At 46.8% G+C, this 17,005-nt stretch overlaps 3 protein-coding genes across 34 annotated transcripts in view; 2 read left to right on the top strand and 1 right to left on the bottom strand.

The window, feature by feature from the left end:
• Window positions 1-10,762, top strand: part of LOC129392988 (polycystin-1-like) — a 27,804-nt gene extending 17,042 nt beyond the window's left edge. For 2 of the 23 annotated variants that reach the window (XM_063598232.1, XM_063598229.1), the window contains exon 8: window positions 5-328. In XM_063598232.1, coding sequence (XP_063454302.1) covers window positions 5-97 — 93 coding nt within the window. In that variant the 3' untranslated portion in view covers window positions 98-328. Of the gene's footprint in view, window positions 1-4; window positions 469-692; window positions 2,376-2,633; window positions 2,720-6,918; window positions 7,053-10,662 lie in introns of those variants that run through there. The other 21 variants (XR_010110400.1, XR_010110399.1, XM_063598226.1 and 18 more) reach the window with 21 other exon arrangements.
• The window catches only part of LOC117977917 (uncharacterized), a 37,111-nt gene continuing 23,391 nt past the window's right edge, over window positions 3,286-17,005 (bottom strand). For 3 of the 10 annotated variants that reach the window (XR_010110449.1, XR_010110450.1, XR_010110448.1), the window contains one exon: window positions 3,286-3,748. Coding sequence is in view for 4 of the 10 variants with exons in the window: in XM_063598254.1 (XP_063454324.1) it covers window positions 16,066-16,182 (117 nt within the window). In the remaining 6 variants the exon portion in view is untranslated. Of the gene's footprint in view, window positions 3,749-7,213; window positions 16,183-17,005 lie in introns of those variants that run through there. The other 7 variants (XR_010110451.1, XM_055100696.2, XR_010110447.1 and 4 more) reach the window with 6 other exon arrangements.
• On the top strand, window positions 11,003-17,005 carry LOC129394334 (nuclear pore complex-interacting protein family member A3-like). Its single transcript, XM_055100716.2, has 5 exons — window positions 11,003-11,070; window positions 14,014-14,121; window positions 15,123-15,183; window positions 15,293-15,328; window positions 16,688-17,005. Exons 1-5 carry the CDS (start codon window positions 11,003-11,005, stop codon window positions 16,982-16,984), a joined length of 570 nt encoding a protein of 189 aa, XP_054956691.2. The 3' UTR covers window positions 16,985-17,005.

Raw genomic sequence — 17,005 nt, 5'->3', positions numbered from 1 at the left:
TTAGCTGCACCAGTCTGCTGTCAAGTGTTCAGTGGCACACGTCGCGAGCGGCTGCCATCACGGACGGTGCAGATGTCCCATATATCCAGCATTGTAGAACATTCTGTCAGATGGCACCGGGCTCTGTCCTGTCTGCTGAGGAGGTGGCTTCTCATCCCTGTCCTGAGCAGGTCTGAGCTGCCGCCCGCTGACCACCGCCCTCGTCGTGCAGGTGGCTGGGAGCCCGAACCCCACACCTGCCGGGCAGCAGGTGCTGGACATCGACAGCTGCCTGGACTCGTCCGTGCTGGACAGCTCCTTCCTCACGTTCTCAGGCCTCCACGCTGAGGTGAGGGCTCTACTGGGGGTCCTGGGCTGGGCTGGGGGTCCTGCCGCCTTGGCGCAGCTTGGACTCAAGACACTGTGCACCTCTTAGCAGGCCTTTGCTGGACAGATGAAGAGTGACTTGTTTCTGGATGATTCTAAGAGGTGGGTTCCCTAGAGAAACCTCGAGCCCTGGTGCAGGTCACTGTGTCTGGGGTGCCGGGGGTGTGCGGGCTGCGTGTCCTTGCTAGGTGTCTGTGGCTGCATGTGGTCACACCACCTGGGAGCAGGTTTGCTCGGAAGCCCGGGGTGTCCGTGCGTGACTGGACGGGGGTGGGGTGTGTGTGTGACACATCCCCTGGTACCTTGCTGACCCGCGCCACCTGCAGTCTGGTGTGCTGGCCCTCCAGCGAGGGAACGCCCAGTTGGCCGGACCTGCTCAGTGACCCGTCCGTTGTGGGTAGCAATCTGCGGCACAACCCCCACTTACTGGGTCTCTCCTTTTACAACCAACACAACCGAAATCTAGGGCTTTTTTTTTTTTTTTTTTCGAGACAGAGTCTCATTCCATTCTGTCACCCAGGCTGGAGTGCAATGGTACGATCTCGGCTCACTGCAACCTCCGCTTCCGGGGTTCAAGCAATTGTCCTGCCTCAGCCTCCTGAGTAGCTGGGATTACAGGTGTGTGCCACCATGCCTGGCTAATTTTTGTATTTTTAGTAGAGACGGGGTTTCACCATGTTGGTCAGGCTGGTCTCGAACTCCTAACCTCGTGATCCGCCTGCCTCAGCCTCCCAAAGTGCTGGGATTACAGGCGTGAGCCACCATGCCCAGCCAAATCTAGGGCTGGAACATGGCTGCAGCATATAAATAGAATTGAATTCCATAGTTTTGTTAACCCTGTTATTTGTTTGTTTGTAGTTGTTGCTGTTTTTGAGACAGAGTCTCGCCCTGTCGCCTAGGCTGGAGTGCAGTGGTGCAATCTCGGCTCACGGCAGACTCTGCCTCCCGGGTTCAAACTATTCTCCTGCCTCAGCCTCCCAAGTAGGTGGGACTACAGGCGCCCACCACCACACCCGGCTAATTTTTGTATTTTATTAGAGACAGGGTTTCACCATATTGGCCAGGCTGGTCTGGAACTCCTGACCTTGTGATCCGCCCACCTCGGCCTCCCAAAGTGCTGGGATTACAGGTGTGAGCCACCACACCCAGCCCCTGGTTTGTTTTTGTTTTGCTTGTTTCTTAGGGTTGTTTTTCTATTTATGGTAAAGGCATTGGCTTTCCATTTGTAGCATCACTAGAATATTTCCTGTTAACAATTACCTTATGTCATAGTAAATGGTAAAGGGATTTAAAGCAGTGGTTTTCAGCTGCCAGAGGCCTGAGTGAGTTTGGGCACACTCTGTGTGATCGGGCAGAAGGCCTGTGGGAAGTTTAGCTGAGGACAGGGCCAGGAAAGGTGATGGACAGTGGGGGTCTGTCCTGGTCACCAGGCCCCTGGGTCCTGCCCACCTGCTTGGAGCTCCCCACCCATCACACATGATGCTGCCAAGCCCTCTGGGTATTGTGGGCAAATACCTTAGGAGAGAAGCTGATGAACTTTGTTTCTTGAAATGCACAGATTCCTTGGACATCCCTGAGAGATCAATCATGAAAGTCAACTTGGTTTTCTCCCCCTCATTTGGGTTCAGAATTTAAAGTCCACACACACAGGCAGTAAGATGATATAGATAAGGACATCATCACTCGGTTTCGGATGTTAAAATGTCTAGGTGGGTTAGGGGTGATTTGAGATCACACAACCTTGTGCCACAAAGAGGAATTCCCAGGCCAGCGGGAGACATTTTATTGCCATGTTATGATCTTATCATTGAGTTGAAAGGCAATCTTGTTTCATTTTGGATTCTTTCTTATGTTTATGTCTTATAAGGGCACTTTGAATTTCCAAGCAAATAATAATTTTGAATTAGCTTTTAATCATTGACTTCTAGCACAGTTATATGATCAGAAACATGCTGTGTGATTTGATTGCTCTCAAATATATTGAGATTTGCTGGAACAAAATAAGTTAGGTTAATTTTTGTAAATGTACCATGCATGCTTAAAATGAAGGTATCTACATTTGTTCCTGAGATACAGGTTGATGGACGGATGGCTACATGGATGTGATGGAGATGGTTTACTATCGGGACCTTCCGTATCCTGCTGATGCTTTGTTGCTTAGGATATGAATGGCTGAGCAGAGGCTGTAAAACCTGGCACTCTGCTTTGGTATGAGGTTCTTCCTGCCATCTTGCCATCATTTGTTTTTTATGTTTTGTCGCCAAAAGTGACCTTGAGGAACCCTGGGAGCTCAGGAAGGAAGGAGCGCCCAGAAGCAGGGACAGGGAGCTGGTTGGGGAGGACAAGAAATCAGGTTTGTGAAGGTTCCAGAGAGGACCTGTCCTTGCGAGGAGTGTGGGGGACTGAGATGGGGAAGGGGTCATTGGAATGATGCGGGCGCTACTTGGAATGTCCATTGTGAGGCACTACCGGGGTCATCAGGGATTGGTGGAGAGGGAGTATAAAGCCCCAGGGTTGCTAAGGGAGGGCCCAGACCGAAGGTTTGGTGGATAGCAGAACGTTTGTCTCCCTCTAATTGCTCCTAAGCCTCACGCTCCCTTGCCCCGCGTGTCCTGTTGCTTCCCTCATCTTCTCCGTGACCTGTAGCTAAACCTTCCACCAGCGCTTGAGAACTTAATTTGAACCGGATCCTTTCCCAGACCCCTTTCTTCTTCTCCTCCTCCTCCTCCACCTCCTCCAGGTGCCCAACAGCCCCCTTCTCCTTTCCCTTCCCTTACTTCCCCCCTTCCCTTCCCCTTCCCCTCCCCTCCCCCTCCCCAACTCAGATCCAGCCCCGGTCCCGGTCCCCTTCCCTCCCCCCTGCCCTAAGCCACCTCCACCTCTGTCCTGGCCGCCTCAGGGCGCCTGAAAGGACCAGGACATGCGGGTGCGGTGGCTGCTCTTTTGGCTCCTGCTAGCATTTATCAGCCATCAGTCCACCTGTGTGAGTGGACGGGTGCGGTGGCTGCTCTTTCGGCTCCTCTTTTGGCTCCTGCTGGGATTTATCAGCCATCAGTCTACCTGTGTGAGTAGACGCTGGACCCGCGGGGTTTCTTCCTTTTTACTGGGCTGTGTCACGCGGCATGAAGTGACACAGCTCAGGCCTGTAATCCCAGCACTTTAGGGGGCCGAGGTGGGCAGATCACTTGAGTCCAGGAGTTGAAGGCTAGCCAGGGCATCATAGCGAAACCCCATCTCTACAAAAAATTCCAAAAAGGATTAGTCGGTCCTGGTGGTGCGTACCTGTTATCCCAGTTACTGGAGAGGCTGAGGTGGGAGGATCGCTTGGGCCCAGGAGCTGGCCGTTGCAGTGAGCCGAGATGTCCCCGCTGCACTCTTGTCTCTAACAAACAAAATGGACCAAAACAAAGTGAAATGTCATTTGATTTGTGTCATCTGGTTTGATGACTTTTTTTTTTTTTTTTTTTTTTTAAGACAGTCTCACTCTGTCGCCCAGGCTGGAGTGCAGTGGCAACATCTCGGCTCACTGCAACCTCTGCTTCCGGGGTTCAAGCAATTGTCCTGCCTCAGCCTCCTGAGTAGCTCAGATTACAACGCCCGGCTAATTTTTGTATTTTTAGTAGAGACTGGGTTTCACCATGTTCGCCAGGATAGTCTCCATCTCTCGACCTCGTGATCCGCCTGCCTCGGCCTCCCAGTGCTGGGATTACAGGCGTGAAGCACCGCGCCTGGCCAAAATATATAACCTTAAGTGTAAGTTTAGTAACTTTGGAAAGTACATACACCAGCATAAACCAACCCCCTTTCAAGATCTACATTATTTTATTTATTTATTTTTTTGAGACAGTTTCTTCCTTGTTGCCCAAGCTGGAGTGCAATGGGGCAATATCAGCTCACCGCAACCTCTGCTTCCCAGATTCGAGCGATTCTCCTGCCTCAGCCTCCCGAGTGGCTGGGATTACAGACATGTGCCACCACTCCCAGCTAATTTTGTATTTTTAGTAGAGATAGGGTTTCTCCATGTTGGTCAGGCTGGTTTTGAACTCCCGACCTCAAGTGATCTGCCCGCCTCGGCCTCCCAAAGTGTTGGGATTACAGGCGTGAACCACCGTGCCCAGCCAAGATCTACACTATTATGTCACTCCAGAAAGTGAACTCTCACTCTTCCCAGCCAGTCTCTTTCTTATCATAGGTTAGCTTGCTTATTCTGGGATTTCGCGTATACAGATGCATGCCATGCCATAGGTACTCTTTTGTGTCTGCTTTATTCTGCTCAACACCATGTTTCTGAAATCATTACCATTGTTGTATGGTTCTCTAACTCCATCATTTCCATTTCAGACTCAGCATATGCTGAGTTCAACCTGTTGAAGGGCTATCTCTGTTTAATTCACCATCTTGAAAGAAACATTGAAAATTGAGATGTTTTCAAGAATATATAGTTAAATCCTGAGGAATCGATGTAGAAATGTTATCACAAGCTGTCTGAACTTACTCAGGGGAAGTCTTCGTCTTCACTCACATAAGAGTCTAATGGAATTAATGTCAACAATCTTAGAGAAATCCCACACTATTCATGCCATTTTCATGATCTCCACCTTGGTATTTTTTTTTTTTTTTTTTTTTTTTGAGACAGAGTCTCGCTCTGTCACCCAGGCTGAAGTGCAGTGGTGCGATCTTGGCTCACTGCAACCTCTGCCTCCCGGGTTCAAGTGATTCTTCTGCCTCAGCCTCCCAAGTAGCTGGAACTATAGGCGCGTGCCACCATGCCCTGCTAATTTTTTGTATTTTTAGTAGAGATGGGTTTCACCGTGTTAGCTAGGATGGTCTCAATCTCCTGATCTCGCGGTCCACCCACCTCGGCTTCCCAAAGTGCTGAGATTGCAGGCGTGAGCCACCACGCCCGGCCCACCTTGTTAATTTTTAAGCACTAAAATTGGATTCTTATTTGTGAATGAAGTAATCTCTTCATTGTATTTTTTTTTTTTTTTTTTTTTTTTTTTTACTTATGCTGAGCTTTAAATGACAAAGATTCATATAATCCAAGAGAGAAGTATTCTTTAGAGGGATTCTTTTACCATGTGATATATAATAAATGCATCCAATGTTATATATCAATTTAAAAAACAAGTAAATAACTAAAGAAAAGATAACTACTGGCCAGGTGCAGTGGCTCACACCTGTATTCCCAGCACTTTGGGAGGCCGAGGCAGGTGGATCATGAGGTCAGGAGTTGGAGACCAGCCTGGCCAAGATGGTGAAACCCTGTTTCTACTAAAAATACAAAAATTAGCCGAGCGTGGTGGCAGGCGCCTGCAATCCCAGTTACTCAGTAGCTGAGGCAGGAGAATCGCTTGAACCCGGGAGGCGGAGGTTGCAGTGAGCTGAGATCATGCCACTGCAATCTAGCCGGGGTGACAGAGCAAGACTTTGTCTCCAAACGAAAAGAAAAGATAAGATAATTACTTTCTACTTAGCTTGTCTTAGCCATGAGTGACGGGCTGCATGTGGCCCAGGACAGTTTTGAATGCAGTTCAACACAAATTTGTAAACTTTCTTAAAACATTAGGAGATTTTGGCCAGGTACAGTGGCTCATGCCTGTAATCCCAGCACTTTGGGAGGCTGAGGTGGGCAGATTACCTGAGGTCAGGAGTTCGAGACCACCCTGGCCAACATGGCAAAACCCCGTCTCCACAAAAAATACAAAAATTTGCTGAGTGCACTGTCAGGCACCTGTACTCCCAGCTACTCAGGAGGCTGAGGCAGGAGAATCACTTGAACCTGAGAGGCAGAGGTTGCAGTGAGCCGAGAGCACACCACTGCACTCCAGCCTGGGTGACAGAGTGAGACCCCATCTCAAAAACAAACAACAAAAACAAAAACAAAAAAAAATGGCCGGGCACGGTGGCTCACGCCTGTAATCCCAGCACTTTGGGAGGCCGAGGCAGGCAGATCGCCTGTTGGGAGTTCAAGGCCAGACTGGCCAACATGGTGAAACCTCATCTCTACTAAAAATACAAAAATTAGTCGGGCATGGTGGCAGAGACCTGTAATCTCAGCTGCTCGGGAGGCTGAGGGAGGAGAATGGCTTGAGCCCAGGAGCTGGAGGTTGCAGTGAGCCGAGATTGCACCACTGCACTCCAGCCTGGGCGACTGAGTGGAACGGAACTCTGTCTCAAAAAAAAAAAAAAAAAAAAAAGTTTTTTTTTTTAGATCATCAGCTATTGTTAGTGTTAGTGTATGTTATGTGTGGCTCAAGACAACTTTGCTTCTTTTAATATAGGCAGGGAAGTCAACAGATTGGATATCCCTGCTTTATACCAAGAAAGACAACACCCCACATTTGCAATGCCTAAAAACACTACCAGCCATCTGAAAAACATGTGACTTCTAACTTCCGTTCTTTTTTGTAGCAGTGGAATCCCACAGTGATATCTGAGGGATGTGGTTACCTTTTGGAGGAGGTTGACGGTTTCTAAGGATGATTCTTTCTGAGTGAAATATTGTCAGTGTCATTGACCTTTTCATTATTTCAACTATTATTATTCCAGGTTATCAATACTCTGGCTGACCTTCGTCATCGTGGGACTGACTTTGGTGGAAGTCCTTGGTTACGTATCATTACTGTGTTTCTGAGAAGTTATAAATTTGCCATCTCCCTCTGCACAAGTTACCTTTCTGTGAGTATCCTAACTTTCTGTAGAGGTATACTTGTAATCACAAATAAGAATAAATTATATGAAACAATTCACGTTTCTGGACTTCATTATGAATATGTGGTTTTACCCCAAAAATCAGGGAAATGATTTATTAGCATAAGAATTATGAAAATACCTGCCATTTACATGATGAAAATTAAATAGGTCGGTGTTTGTTTAATAGAATGTCAACAGAGCTTTTGGTCAAAAATAAGTTTTTTTAACCTTTGTGCTATTTGTCACAGATGGAGTATGAGGTTTTGTCACTTAAATAGGAAAGTCTTTCTAAACTCTTCTGCTTTATAGTTCTATCGTATGGGTGGAAGGAAAGCTTCCAGTCTCCTCTCTGAAGATTCATTGCAGAAATGAGCTGACAACAGACAGCTTAACAGGAAAAGAAAAACATAGAACAGGCATAAACATGGGAACCAGCTGAAAAATGGGACTGCTAGAAGGGCTGGATGGTTGATGCTTAAAGAGCACCCTCTTCTGAGGGGAGAGGGAGATAGATGGAGATGTAGGCCATTTAGAGGGGCAGCAAATGATTTTTAGGGGAAATGAAAAAGCCCAAGGAACAATTGGCCTGAGACAAAGTTCCTCTGAGGTCATAGGGACGAGGTGACAAACTGCCGGAAGGTGAAGGGCAGAACTGCACTGCGTCTCATGATGCAGAGAAAGCCCCAGAGAATCTCTTAGAACTGCCCTCCAAGAGAATCAATGAAAAGTGTGTCTGGGCAGGGTAATTTTGAATGACATCATTCAAAGTGCATGTTCCCACTTGCAACTGGAGAGAGATCAGTATGTCAAAAGTCTGTACTTGGTAAGAATTTGGCTGCTAAGTTGTGCCATAATTTGTCTTTTGAGCCTTTTTTCCTTTGGGTAAGTTGAGCTCTACATTTTGTCTTGCCATTCATGACAGTAAAAATGTGGTCGTCTGGGGGCTGAATCTCCTTCTAAACAATGATCCAAGATAAAAGTACTAATACCACAATGCTTTTTTATATTCAAGGGAAGAGGAAGTATGTTTCAGTTTTACCACCTAGATAATTACACGTCATTTGGCACTGCCTTTCAAGATATGTAGAAAACAGAAAATATATGAGTTATGAAGATATCTAGGCACATTTAACATTCTCTATGCCACTTAGTCGTGAACAGAGAATTTTCGGTATAAATTGGAGGAAGCTTTTTTTTTTTTTTTTTTTTTTTCTTTCCTCACCCCCAAGACGAGTCTCCCTCTGTTTCCCAGGCTGGAGTATAATGGTGTGATCTCGGCTCACTGCAACCTCCACCTCCTGGCTTCAAGTGATTCCCCTGCCTCAGCCTCTCAAGTAGCTGGGATTACAGGTGCCCACCACCATGCCCAGCTAATTTTTGTATTTTTAGTAGAGTCGGGGTTTTACCATGTTGGCCAGGCTAGTCTCAAAACACGACCTCAAATGATCCACCCGCCTCAGCCTCCCAAAGTGCTGGGATTACAAGCGTGAGCCACCACGTGAGCCAGGGGAAGTTTTTAAATTTACCACTTTTTAACAATTCCATTTAGGAAAGTTCAGTTGAGCTGTTGGACTTGGACAACTTCGCACCTCTCATCTTTGTCCTTGTCATCTAGTCACCTATACCATTACCTCCTAAGCAGGGACATCATGGGTACCATGAAGCATTCATGCGTGATGGCATTTCTTTGCTTCTCATTTCTTCATGTGTTTGACATTTCTCCTAGCTCCAAACTGGACCAGCTACCTTTCCTATGAAATCTAGCAGTAGCTGTGGGATAGACATGGTTGCTCTTTTCATCTTTTTAGATTACCCATTGCTTCTCTCGAAATCCTAGTACATGATTTTTTTTTTTTTATCCTATGTAGAGAAATCAGGAAAAAACAAATTCTACAAAGAATTTGAAAGATATTATTTCAGGCCAGGTGTGGTGGCTCATGCCTGTAATCCCAGCACTTTGGGAGGCTGAGGCAGGTGGATCACTTGAGGTCAGGAGTTCAAGACCAGATGGGCCAACATGGTGAAACCCCATCTCTACTAAAAAGACAAAAATTAGCCAGGCATGGTAGCGGGCACCTGTAATCCCAGCTACTTGGGAGGCCGAGGCACAAGAATCGCTTGAATCTGGGAGGTGGAGGTTGCCGTGAGCCAAGGTAGCGCCACTGCACTTCAGCATGGTTGAGTGACACTCCGTCTCAAGAAAAAAGTCATTTCAATGACTACCTCAGGAGATTCATAGGTATCTGACCCACATCTGAGATGGGATTTGCATTGCATTTTAGCTATGATGAGAACAAATATTTAATATCTTCGAAGATTAAAAGCATACTGTGATAACATGGAAATCTTGGTGGGAATTCAGTCATTAGTGAGAATGTTTTGCGTTAAGTTCAAACCAGCCTCAACGAAGCTGATGTGAGGGAAGGGAAAGTGAACTCTGAGTAGAGCAGGGACAGAAGGAAGATGCTCCAGTGCAGATCAGGAAGGAGCAGGGGGTGAAATGTTACAAATTCTAGAACTCAGAGAGCTGAAGGTAATTACTTCCTTTTCAAGTTGTGAAACATGTTAACCTGTGGTAAAATACTTACAAGATGATAATTACCATCTAACCGTGTTGAAGTGTACAGTTCCGTTGTGTGAAGTATATTCATGTCATTTTTTTTTTTTTTTTTGAGACGGAGTCTCACTCTGTCACCAGGCTGGAGTGCAGTGGTGGGATCTTGGCTCACTGCAACCTCTGCCTCCTGGGTTCAAGCAATTCTCCTGCCTCAGCCTCCCGAGTAGCTGGGACTACAGGCGTGCATCACCATGCTCAGCTAATTTTTGTATTTTTAGTAGAGACGGGGTTTCACCATGTTGCCCAGGATGGTCTCCATCTCTTGACCTTGTGATTCACCCACCTCGGCCTCCCAAAGTGCTGGGATTACAGGCGTGAGCTACCGCACCTGGCCTTTTTTTTTTTTTTTTTTTTTTTTTGAGACAGAGTTTCAATTTTGTTGCCCAGGTTGGAGTGCAGTGGCACAATCTCAGCTCACCACAACCTTTTCCTGCTGGGTTCAAGTGATTCTCCTGCCTCAGCCTCCCGACTAGCTGGGATTACAGGCATGCACCACCATGCCTGGCTAATTTTGTATTTTTAGCAGAGACAGCGTTTCTCCATGTTGGTGAGGCTGGTCTCAAACTCCCGACCTCAGGTGATCCGCCTGCCTCGGCCTCCCAAAGTGCTGGGATTACAGGAGTGAGCCACCGTGCCAGCCTCATGTCATTCTTGTGTGTGTGTGTTTGTGTGTGTGTGTGTGACAGAGTCTCATTCTGTCGCTCAGGCTGGAGTGCAGTGGTGTGATCTCGGCTCACTGCAACCTCCGCCTCCAGCTTCAAACGGTTCTCTGCCTCAGCCTCCCGAGTAGCTCGGATTACAGGCGCCCGCTGCCATGCCCGGCTAATTTTTGTATTTTTAGTAGAGACGGGGTTTCACCATCTTGGCCAGGCTGGTCTTGAACTCCTGACCCCGTGATCCACCTGCCTCGGCCTCCCAAAGTACTGGGATTATACGCATGAGCCACCGTGCCCAGCCGTCATTCTTATATTATTATTTCCTAGGTGTCTTTCCTGAAGACTATCTTCCCGTCTCAAAATGGACATGATGGATCCACGGATGTACAGCAGAGAGCCAGGAGGTCCAACCGCCATAGACAGGAAGGTATGGCTCTGTTGGAGTCCCCATAGTGTGGAAATGAGTTTGCCCTGGAAAGGGAAAGAACAGCTTCTTGCCCTCAGGTTTCTCACCTTCTCCTCTCCTCACTCTCACCAAGGGCTGAGGTCCATTTGTATGCACACAAAGAAAAGAGTTTCTTCCTTTCCAGGAATTAAAATTGTCCTGGAAGCCATCTTTACTTTATGGAGACAGGTGGAAACCAAAGTTTGAGCTAAAATCCATAAGATGAAGGTGACAACAAAAGTCAACCGTCATGACAAAATCAATGGAAAGAGGAAGACCGCCAAAGAACAGTAAGATGTGCCTTGACACAAATACTGTTGTATGAACCATGTGCCAATCAAAGTAGACAACTGTAAAGTCCTTGAGAATATTTTCTACAATATTTGTGGCAAATTCAGTGGGTTCAAAATTGAGTTTGTCCTTTCTGCTTCATTAGTTTAAGATGTATAATTCCTTTCCCTTCCTACATTCTTGTTTGTAATTTTATGGGGGGAAGAGGAGATGCTAGTACTGGCATTGGTTTTCCTTTCTCTCTCTCTTTTTTTTTTCCTGAGATGGAGCTTTGCTCTTGTTGCCCAGGCTGTAGTGCAATGGCACAATCTCAGCTCACTGCCTTTTGGGTTCAAGCAATTCTCCTGCCTCAGCCTCCCAAGTAGCTGGGATTACAGGTGCCCACCACCACGCCCAGCTAATTTCTGTATTTTTACTAGAGATGGGGTTTCACCATGTTGTCCAGGCTGGTCTCGAACTTCTGACCTCAGGTAATCCACCCGTCCCAGCCTCCCAAAGTGCTGGGATTAGAGGCGTGAGCCACCACACCCAGCCTTTTTTTTTTTTTAATTTTGAGATAGAGTCTCGCTCTGTCGCCCAGGCTGGAGTGCTATGGTGCAATCTTGGCTCACTGCAACCTCTGCCTCCCAGTTTGAAGCAACTCTGCCTCAGCTTCCCGACTAGCTTGGATTACAGGTGTGTGCCACCACATTCGGTCAATTTTTTTTTTTTTTTTTTTTTTTGAGACAGAGTCTCACTCTGTCACCCAGGCTAGAGTGCAGTGGCATGATCTTGGCTTACTGCAACCTCTGCTTCCCAGGTTCAAACGATTCTTATCCCTCAGCCTCTTGAGTAGCTGGGACTACAGGCATATGCCACCATGCCCGGATAATTTTTGTATTTTTAGTAGAGGCGGGGTTTCACCATATTGGCGAAGCTGGTCTAGAACTCCTGACGTCATGATCCGCACACCTCGGCCTCCCAATGTGCTGGGATTACAGGCGTGAGCCACCGTGCCCAGCCCAATTTTCGTATTTTTAGTAGAGACAGGGGATCACCATGTTGGCCAGGCTAGTCTTGAACTCCTGACCTCAGGTGATCTGCCTACCTCAGCATCCCAGTGTGAGCCACCACACCCAGCCTGGATTGTTGAATTCAATGCTTAGGTCACCTCCAGATTCATTTTCACACTCTTTCATGTTTTGGTCATATTACATTGTATTTTGCTGCCATATGACTGATCTTTTTTTGTTAAATGTGAGATACTTGTTAAAAAATATTTAGCAATGAATTGAGGCCTAGTAGCATGTTATCTTGCTGCAGAAGAGATGGGAGTCTACTTCTGGGGGATGGTCAGGGGTCCTCCATACAGGCTGCAATTGAGGTCGTCGGTGCAGGCTCAGTCCCTACAAAGGCCAGGGTATTTCCTGTCCACCTCTATTCTGATGCATGACCCTTCTGGGTCTCAACCAGAGCCAGTGGACTTCAGTATGGGTCACTTTCATTGGCAGACCCTCAATCCACTTGTTTTCCATCTAACCCCACGCATGTGTGCAAAAGCTGTTCTGCTTCTTTGCATCTCAGTAGTTCCTTCTGGAATTCAGCAATGAAACTCAGGGAAATGGGTTCCAAATGCGAGGCTGACTTTCGTCCTGGGTTTCCTTCTTCTCCGTCTTCACCTCATGTCTGTTTACTGCCATGTTAGCAATTTGATGTATTCAATCATGGGTTTTATATTCTGTTTGGTGTCCCCCATTGTTCTCATCGGAGATCAGAAGCTTCAGATGCACTTATGTCAACTCAAGAGTAGAATGCTTCCTTAGCTTCCCTCCAGAGTCAGGTTTTGTGTTTCTAGTTCCCAAGTGCACAGCAGGAGTAGTGATGTCCTCACTGGCTTCTCATTTGCATTAAACTGTGAGCTTCTGTAGCGTGGGGACAGGACCCTGCTCCCATTGCATTCTCAGCACCTCACCACACACTGCTTGTTGGAGGCCACTCCAGACAGCATGTGCTGAAGGATGCCCTGTGGTCAGAAACAAGTTCATTAACTTTCTCTTTGAAGTGTTTTCGTCCCTGTTTCCTAGCGTTCTGGGAGTTTTACACATCCTTCCTATAAAACCAAGTATCAGGTGAGATCCTTAGGATCAGGACCATGAATCACGTGGTGTGAGGGCAACACAGCAAACTTACCCTTTTTAGGCCGTTTCCTTTTTCTGCCCTCAATCTCTGTGAACTGAACCTTGTTAAAGTCAGTCAACACCAGGGTGGATGGTTTGCCGTTGTCACCTATTTTCAGGACATAACACCCTGACTTAGGAGCCATTCCGATCATTTCTAATTCAATAGATGCGCCCAGCATTCAGATTGCCTTTTCAGGATCTTTAAAGTCGATGACAAGAGTTCCAGTCCTGAATCATGGCAAAGTGCAGTAGTGAACTGTGGGGTTAATGACACCATATTCTGGAAGGATCTCTCTATGGCTGATGGTCTCAGTTCCGGCATCAGCCTCTGACTGAGAATCAGGTCTCACACAGGAGGAGTCAGAGGAGGAGCAATCCCCTGCTTCCGATGGAGTTAGTTGTGTGAATTGGTGAGGTCTGGTTTTTCACACTGAACTAAAATGAGCTTTTGCTGTGTCAAGCACAAGACTGACCCCAGAGACACACATAGTGCACCTCATAGAAGCTTTTAATAGTCTTTATATTTACTAAAGAATAGGACTAACTATGGAACTATGAAGATGAGCTGGAAATGACAAGTGACTTGCCAGCAGGCCAGAGTGTGATTTTTTTTGGTCCCTCAATGGGAGGTGTCCATTCTTCCTTCAGTTGTGAGAATCAGTTGGTTCATTTATGGGAAGGTTGCGGGGGGGATCTTTGAATCACAGCCTTCAGATGCCAGAAGGGCAGAGGGAATCCCACACGGGCTGGTGGATCATGTGTGTGCATTTCTCTCCCTTCTAGTCTGAGGAAACTAAGCATCAAAGAACGTGAGCATGCAGAAAAGGAGAGGCAGGTATCAGAGGCAGAGGAAAATGGGAAATTGGATATGAAAGAAATACACACCTACAAGTGAGTTCAGAAACTGAACCCCACCCTCTTGGGAAACGCCCATTGGAGTGTTGTTTTAACCTTTGTACAATGTTTAGACCCAGTAAATGCATAAATAGAAACAAATGGTCAGAAGACATATTGTGAGAGAGAGAGAGAGTTCACAAAACAGAAAACAAAGTACCTTAATATTTACCAGTGACCAAAAGATGTGAAGCAGCAAAACGTCTCCTGACCCCATTGCCAGCTAGACTGTGTGGAAACTCGGTTCATACCAGCCATTCTAGGGGTGGGGTGAGTTGTTGTCATCCTTAGGAAAGTGTGTTGTAGGATCAACCACATCCTTCAAAAGGACTATGCCTGTTTATAAGCCCAGCTGTTTCTGCCCTGTGAAACACGGTAAGGATATTAATACAAAGAGAATACAGCTTTAAGATAAAAGATACTCAATGAAGGATGAGTTAGGGATATACTGAGAATGGGGAAGGAAGCTATCATCTCAGAAGTCAGCAGGCAGTAAGCGAGAGGAGGAATCAATATAGCAACAGTTTGGATCAGACTGTACGGTTTTTTTGTTTTTGTTTTTCTGAGATGGAGTCTCGCTGTGTCACCCAGGCTGGAGTGCAATGACGTGATCTTGGCTCACTGCAACCTCCGCCTCCCAGGTTCAAGTGATTCCCCTGCCTCAGCCTCCCGAGTAGCTGGGATTACAGGTGCCTGCCACCACGCCCGGCTAATTTTTTGTATTTTTAGTAGAGACGGGGTTTCACCGTATTAGCCAGGATGGTCTCAATCTCCTGACCTCGTGATCCATCCGCCTCGCCCTCCCAGAGTGCTGGGATTACAGGCGTCAGCCACCGTGACCGGCTCAGACTGTACTCTTACAGCCATCTGAAATACGTTTTCTAGGTAGAGATAGATTGTGTAAGGGTACAGTTGTGAGGATAACAGAAACATGGCAGATTATTTAAAATCATCCTGAAAGTGGTGCTTTATCTGATGAAAGTGATTGTAATCCATAGGGAAATGTTTCAACGTGCGCAAGCGTTGCGGCGGCGGGCAGAGGACTACTACAAATGCAAAGTAAGGAGCTTCCTCCCCGCAGCTGCAGGATAGTTCAGTGCTGATGCAGATGATGCCACGGCCCTTAGACTCTCTCAACATTCAATTTCTCATGTGTTGGCTTTTTCAGATCCCCCCTTCTGCAAGAAAGCCTCTTTGCAACTGGGTAAGTTTGCTTGTTTTCCTTGCTTTTGGACATAGTCTGCCAGGTCAGGACATGGATACATTTTTCTCCCTACGGCTCTGTGCTCAAGCCCTGCAGAGGGAGATGGCAGAGAGAAAGGCTGCCTACAAGCATCACAGTCCCATCCCTGTTGGTAACCGTGTTGTGCAAAAACACCTTCATCCCCACCCAGTGGGGCCCCGATCTAATATTCTAAGTGTCAGAGGTTCCGTATTTGTAATAGCAAATGGGCCCTGACTGTAAATTAGTGAAGAGTGAATGTAACTTATTACCCACAGGGACAATTCCAAATGAAGGCCTTAAATGATGCTCAGCTAAGCTGGTTCTTGTGTGGCCTCCGTACCTTCAAAAGCTGCCGAGTCCTATGATTACACGTGATGGGACTTGTACACTTGAAGTGAAACACAGTTTTAAAACTTGCTTTGTTTAGAATTCCCACCTCATTTTTCCATGGACAAAAGTATCCTTTATGTCCTAGTGCACTTACAATTTGGTATTACCTGGGAGTGAAAAGAAATATTACAGCCATGCCTAACTGACTTCTTGAGGTAAGATTGTTCTGTCAGAAAACCCTCTCCCAGTTCCCCTGCAGCTCTTCAGGAATCCACATCTCTCCAGAGCTCTTTGTTCTCATGGGTGGCACCTCCAGAGTGAAGAAGATTCTTTGTCAAGAAGGGAAACAGAGGGGAAATGAGAGGGTCCTGCAGGCAGAGCTGGAATCAACTTCCACTCTGCCTCTTGCAAGCTGTGTGACCCTGGGCACAATTTATCCTTCCTCTGGAAACCTCTGTTTTCTTGGATTTGGAGCAGGGTGGTCGCACTGACCTTGCAGAGTTCTGAGAATCAGAGACAGAACATAAAAGGCCTGGAAAACATTCTCCAAAAAGAAGCTGCAACATGTGTGGACAATGGGCTTTTCATGCCTCTCTTACTGTCTCTTACTGTCTGTTGACCTGGTGCAAGAAACATGCTCTGGTGATGGCTGTGAGGGAGGAATGAGGATAGACATAGACACTCCTGTGTCTCAAACATGCTTCTGTATTACTCTGTTATGACTCTGTCTTCCCTGGGGTAGGACCCCAGCCTGCCTATATTTGCAGACAGACACAGTGGCATGTGGAGACAACAGTGTGTCCCAATGACTTTTCTTTACCCCCCAGCTGTCGGCAGTACTCAGTGGAAGGGTGATATTATGACACTGATACTGCTATTTTGAAACCTGGAGGATGGAAAGGTGCAAAAATCTATCACCAGCAACAGCAGGTGCAGACTGTGTTGGTGGTGGTAATTTTGTCCATCAAATGAATATGTGTGAAAACATTCCCTCCTTTGTCCCCACAGGTCAGAATGGCGGCAGCGGAGCATCGTCATTCTTCAGGATTGCCCTACTGGCCCTACCTCACAGCTGAAACTTTAAAAAACAGGATGGGCCACCAGCCACCTCCTCCAACTCAACCACGTTGTATAACTCATAACTCCCTGAGCCTCAAGACACCTCCCGAGTGTCCGCTCCATCCCCTTCCACCCTCAGCTCCACCCTCAGTGGATGATAATCTCAAGACACCTCCCGAGTGTCTGATCACTCCCCTTCCACCCTCAGCGGATGATAATCTCAAGAAACTAACAAAGAATAAATAAATAATATAAAAATAAAATGAA

Source organism: Pan paniscus, chromosome 18, assembly GCF_029289425.2.
Source record: "Pan paniscus chromosome 18, NHGRI_mPanPan1-v2.0_pri, whole genome shotgun sequence".
In the NCBI taxonomy this organism is placed as follows: Eukaryota; Metazoa; Chordata; class Mammalia; order Primates; family Hominidae; genus Pan; species Pan paniscus.
The sequence above is the reverse complement of the archived record's forward strand: the minus strand, read 5'-3'. Positions and strand labels throughout refer to the sequence as shown.

Coding starts and splice junctions, on each gene's coding strand:
- LOC129394334 (XM_055100716.2), top strand. CDS start 11,003: ATGAAGGTGACAACAAAAGTCAACCGTCATGACAAAATCAATGGAAAG. Junction 15,184..15,292: donor AGGACTACTACAAATGCAAA/GTAAGGAGCTTC, acceptor TGGCTTTTTCAG/ATCCCCCCTTCTGCAAGAAA. Junction 15,329..16,687: donor GAAAGCCTCTTTGCAACTGG/GTAAGTTTGCTT, acceptor TTGTCCCCACAG/GTCAGAATGGCGGCAGCGGA.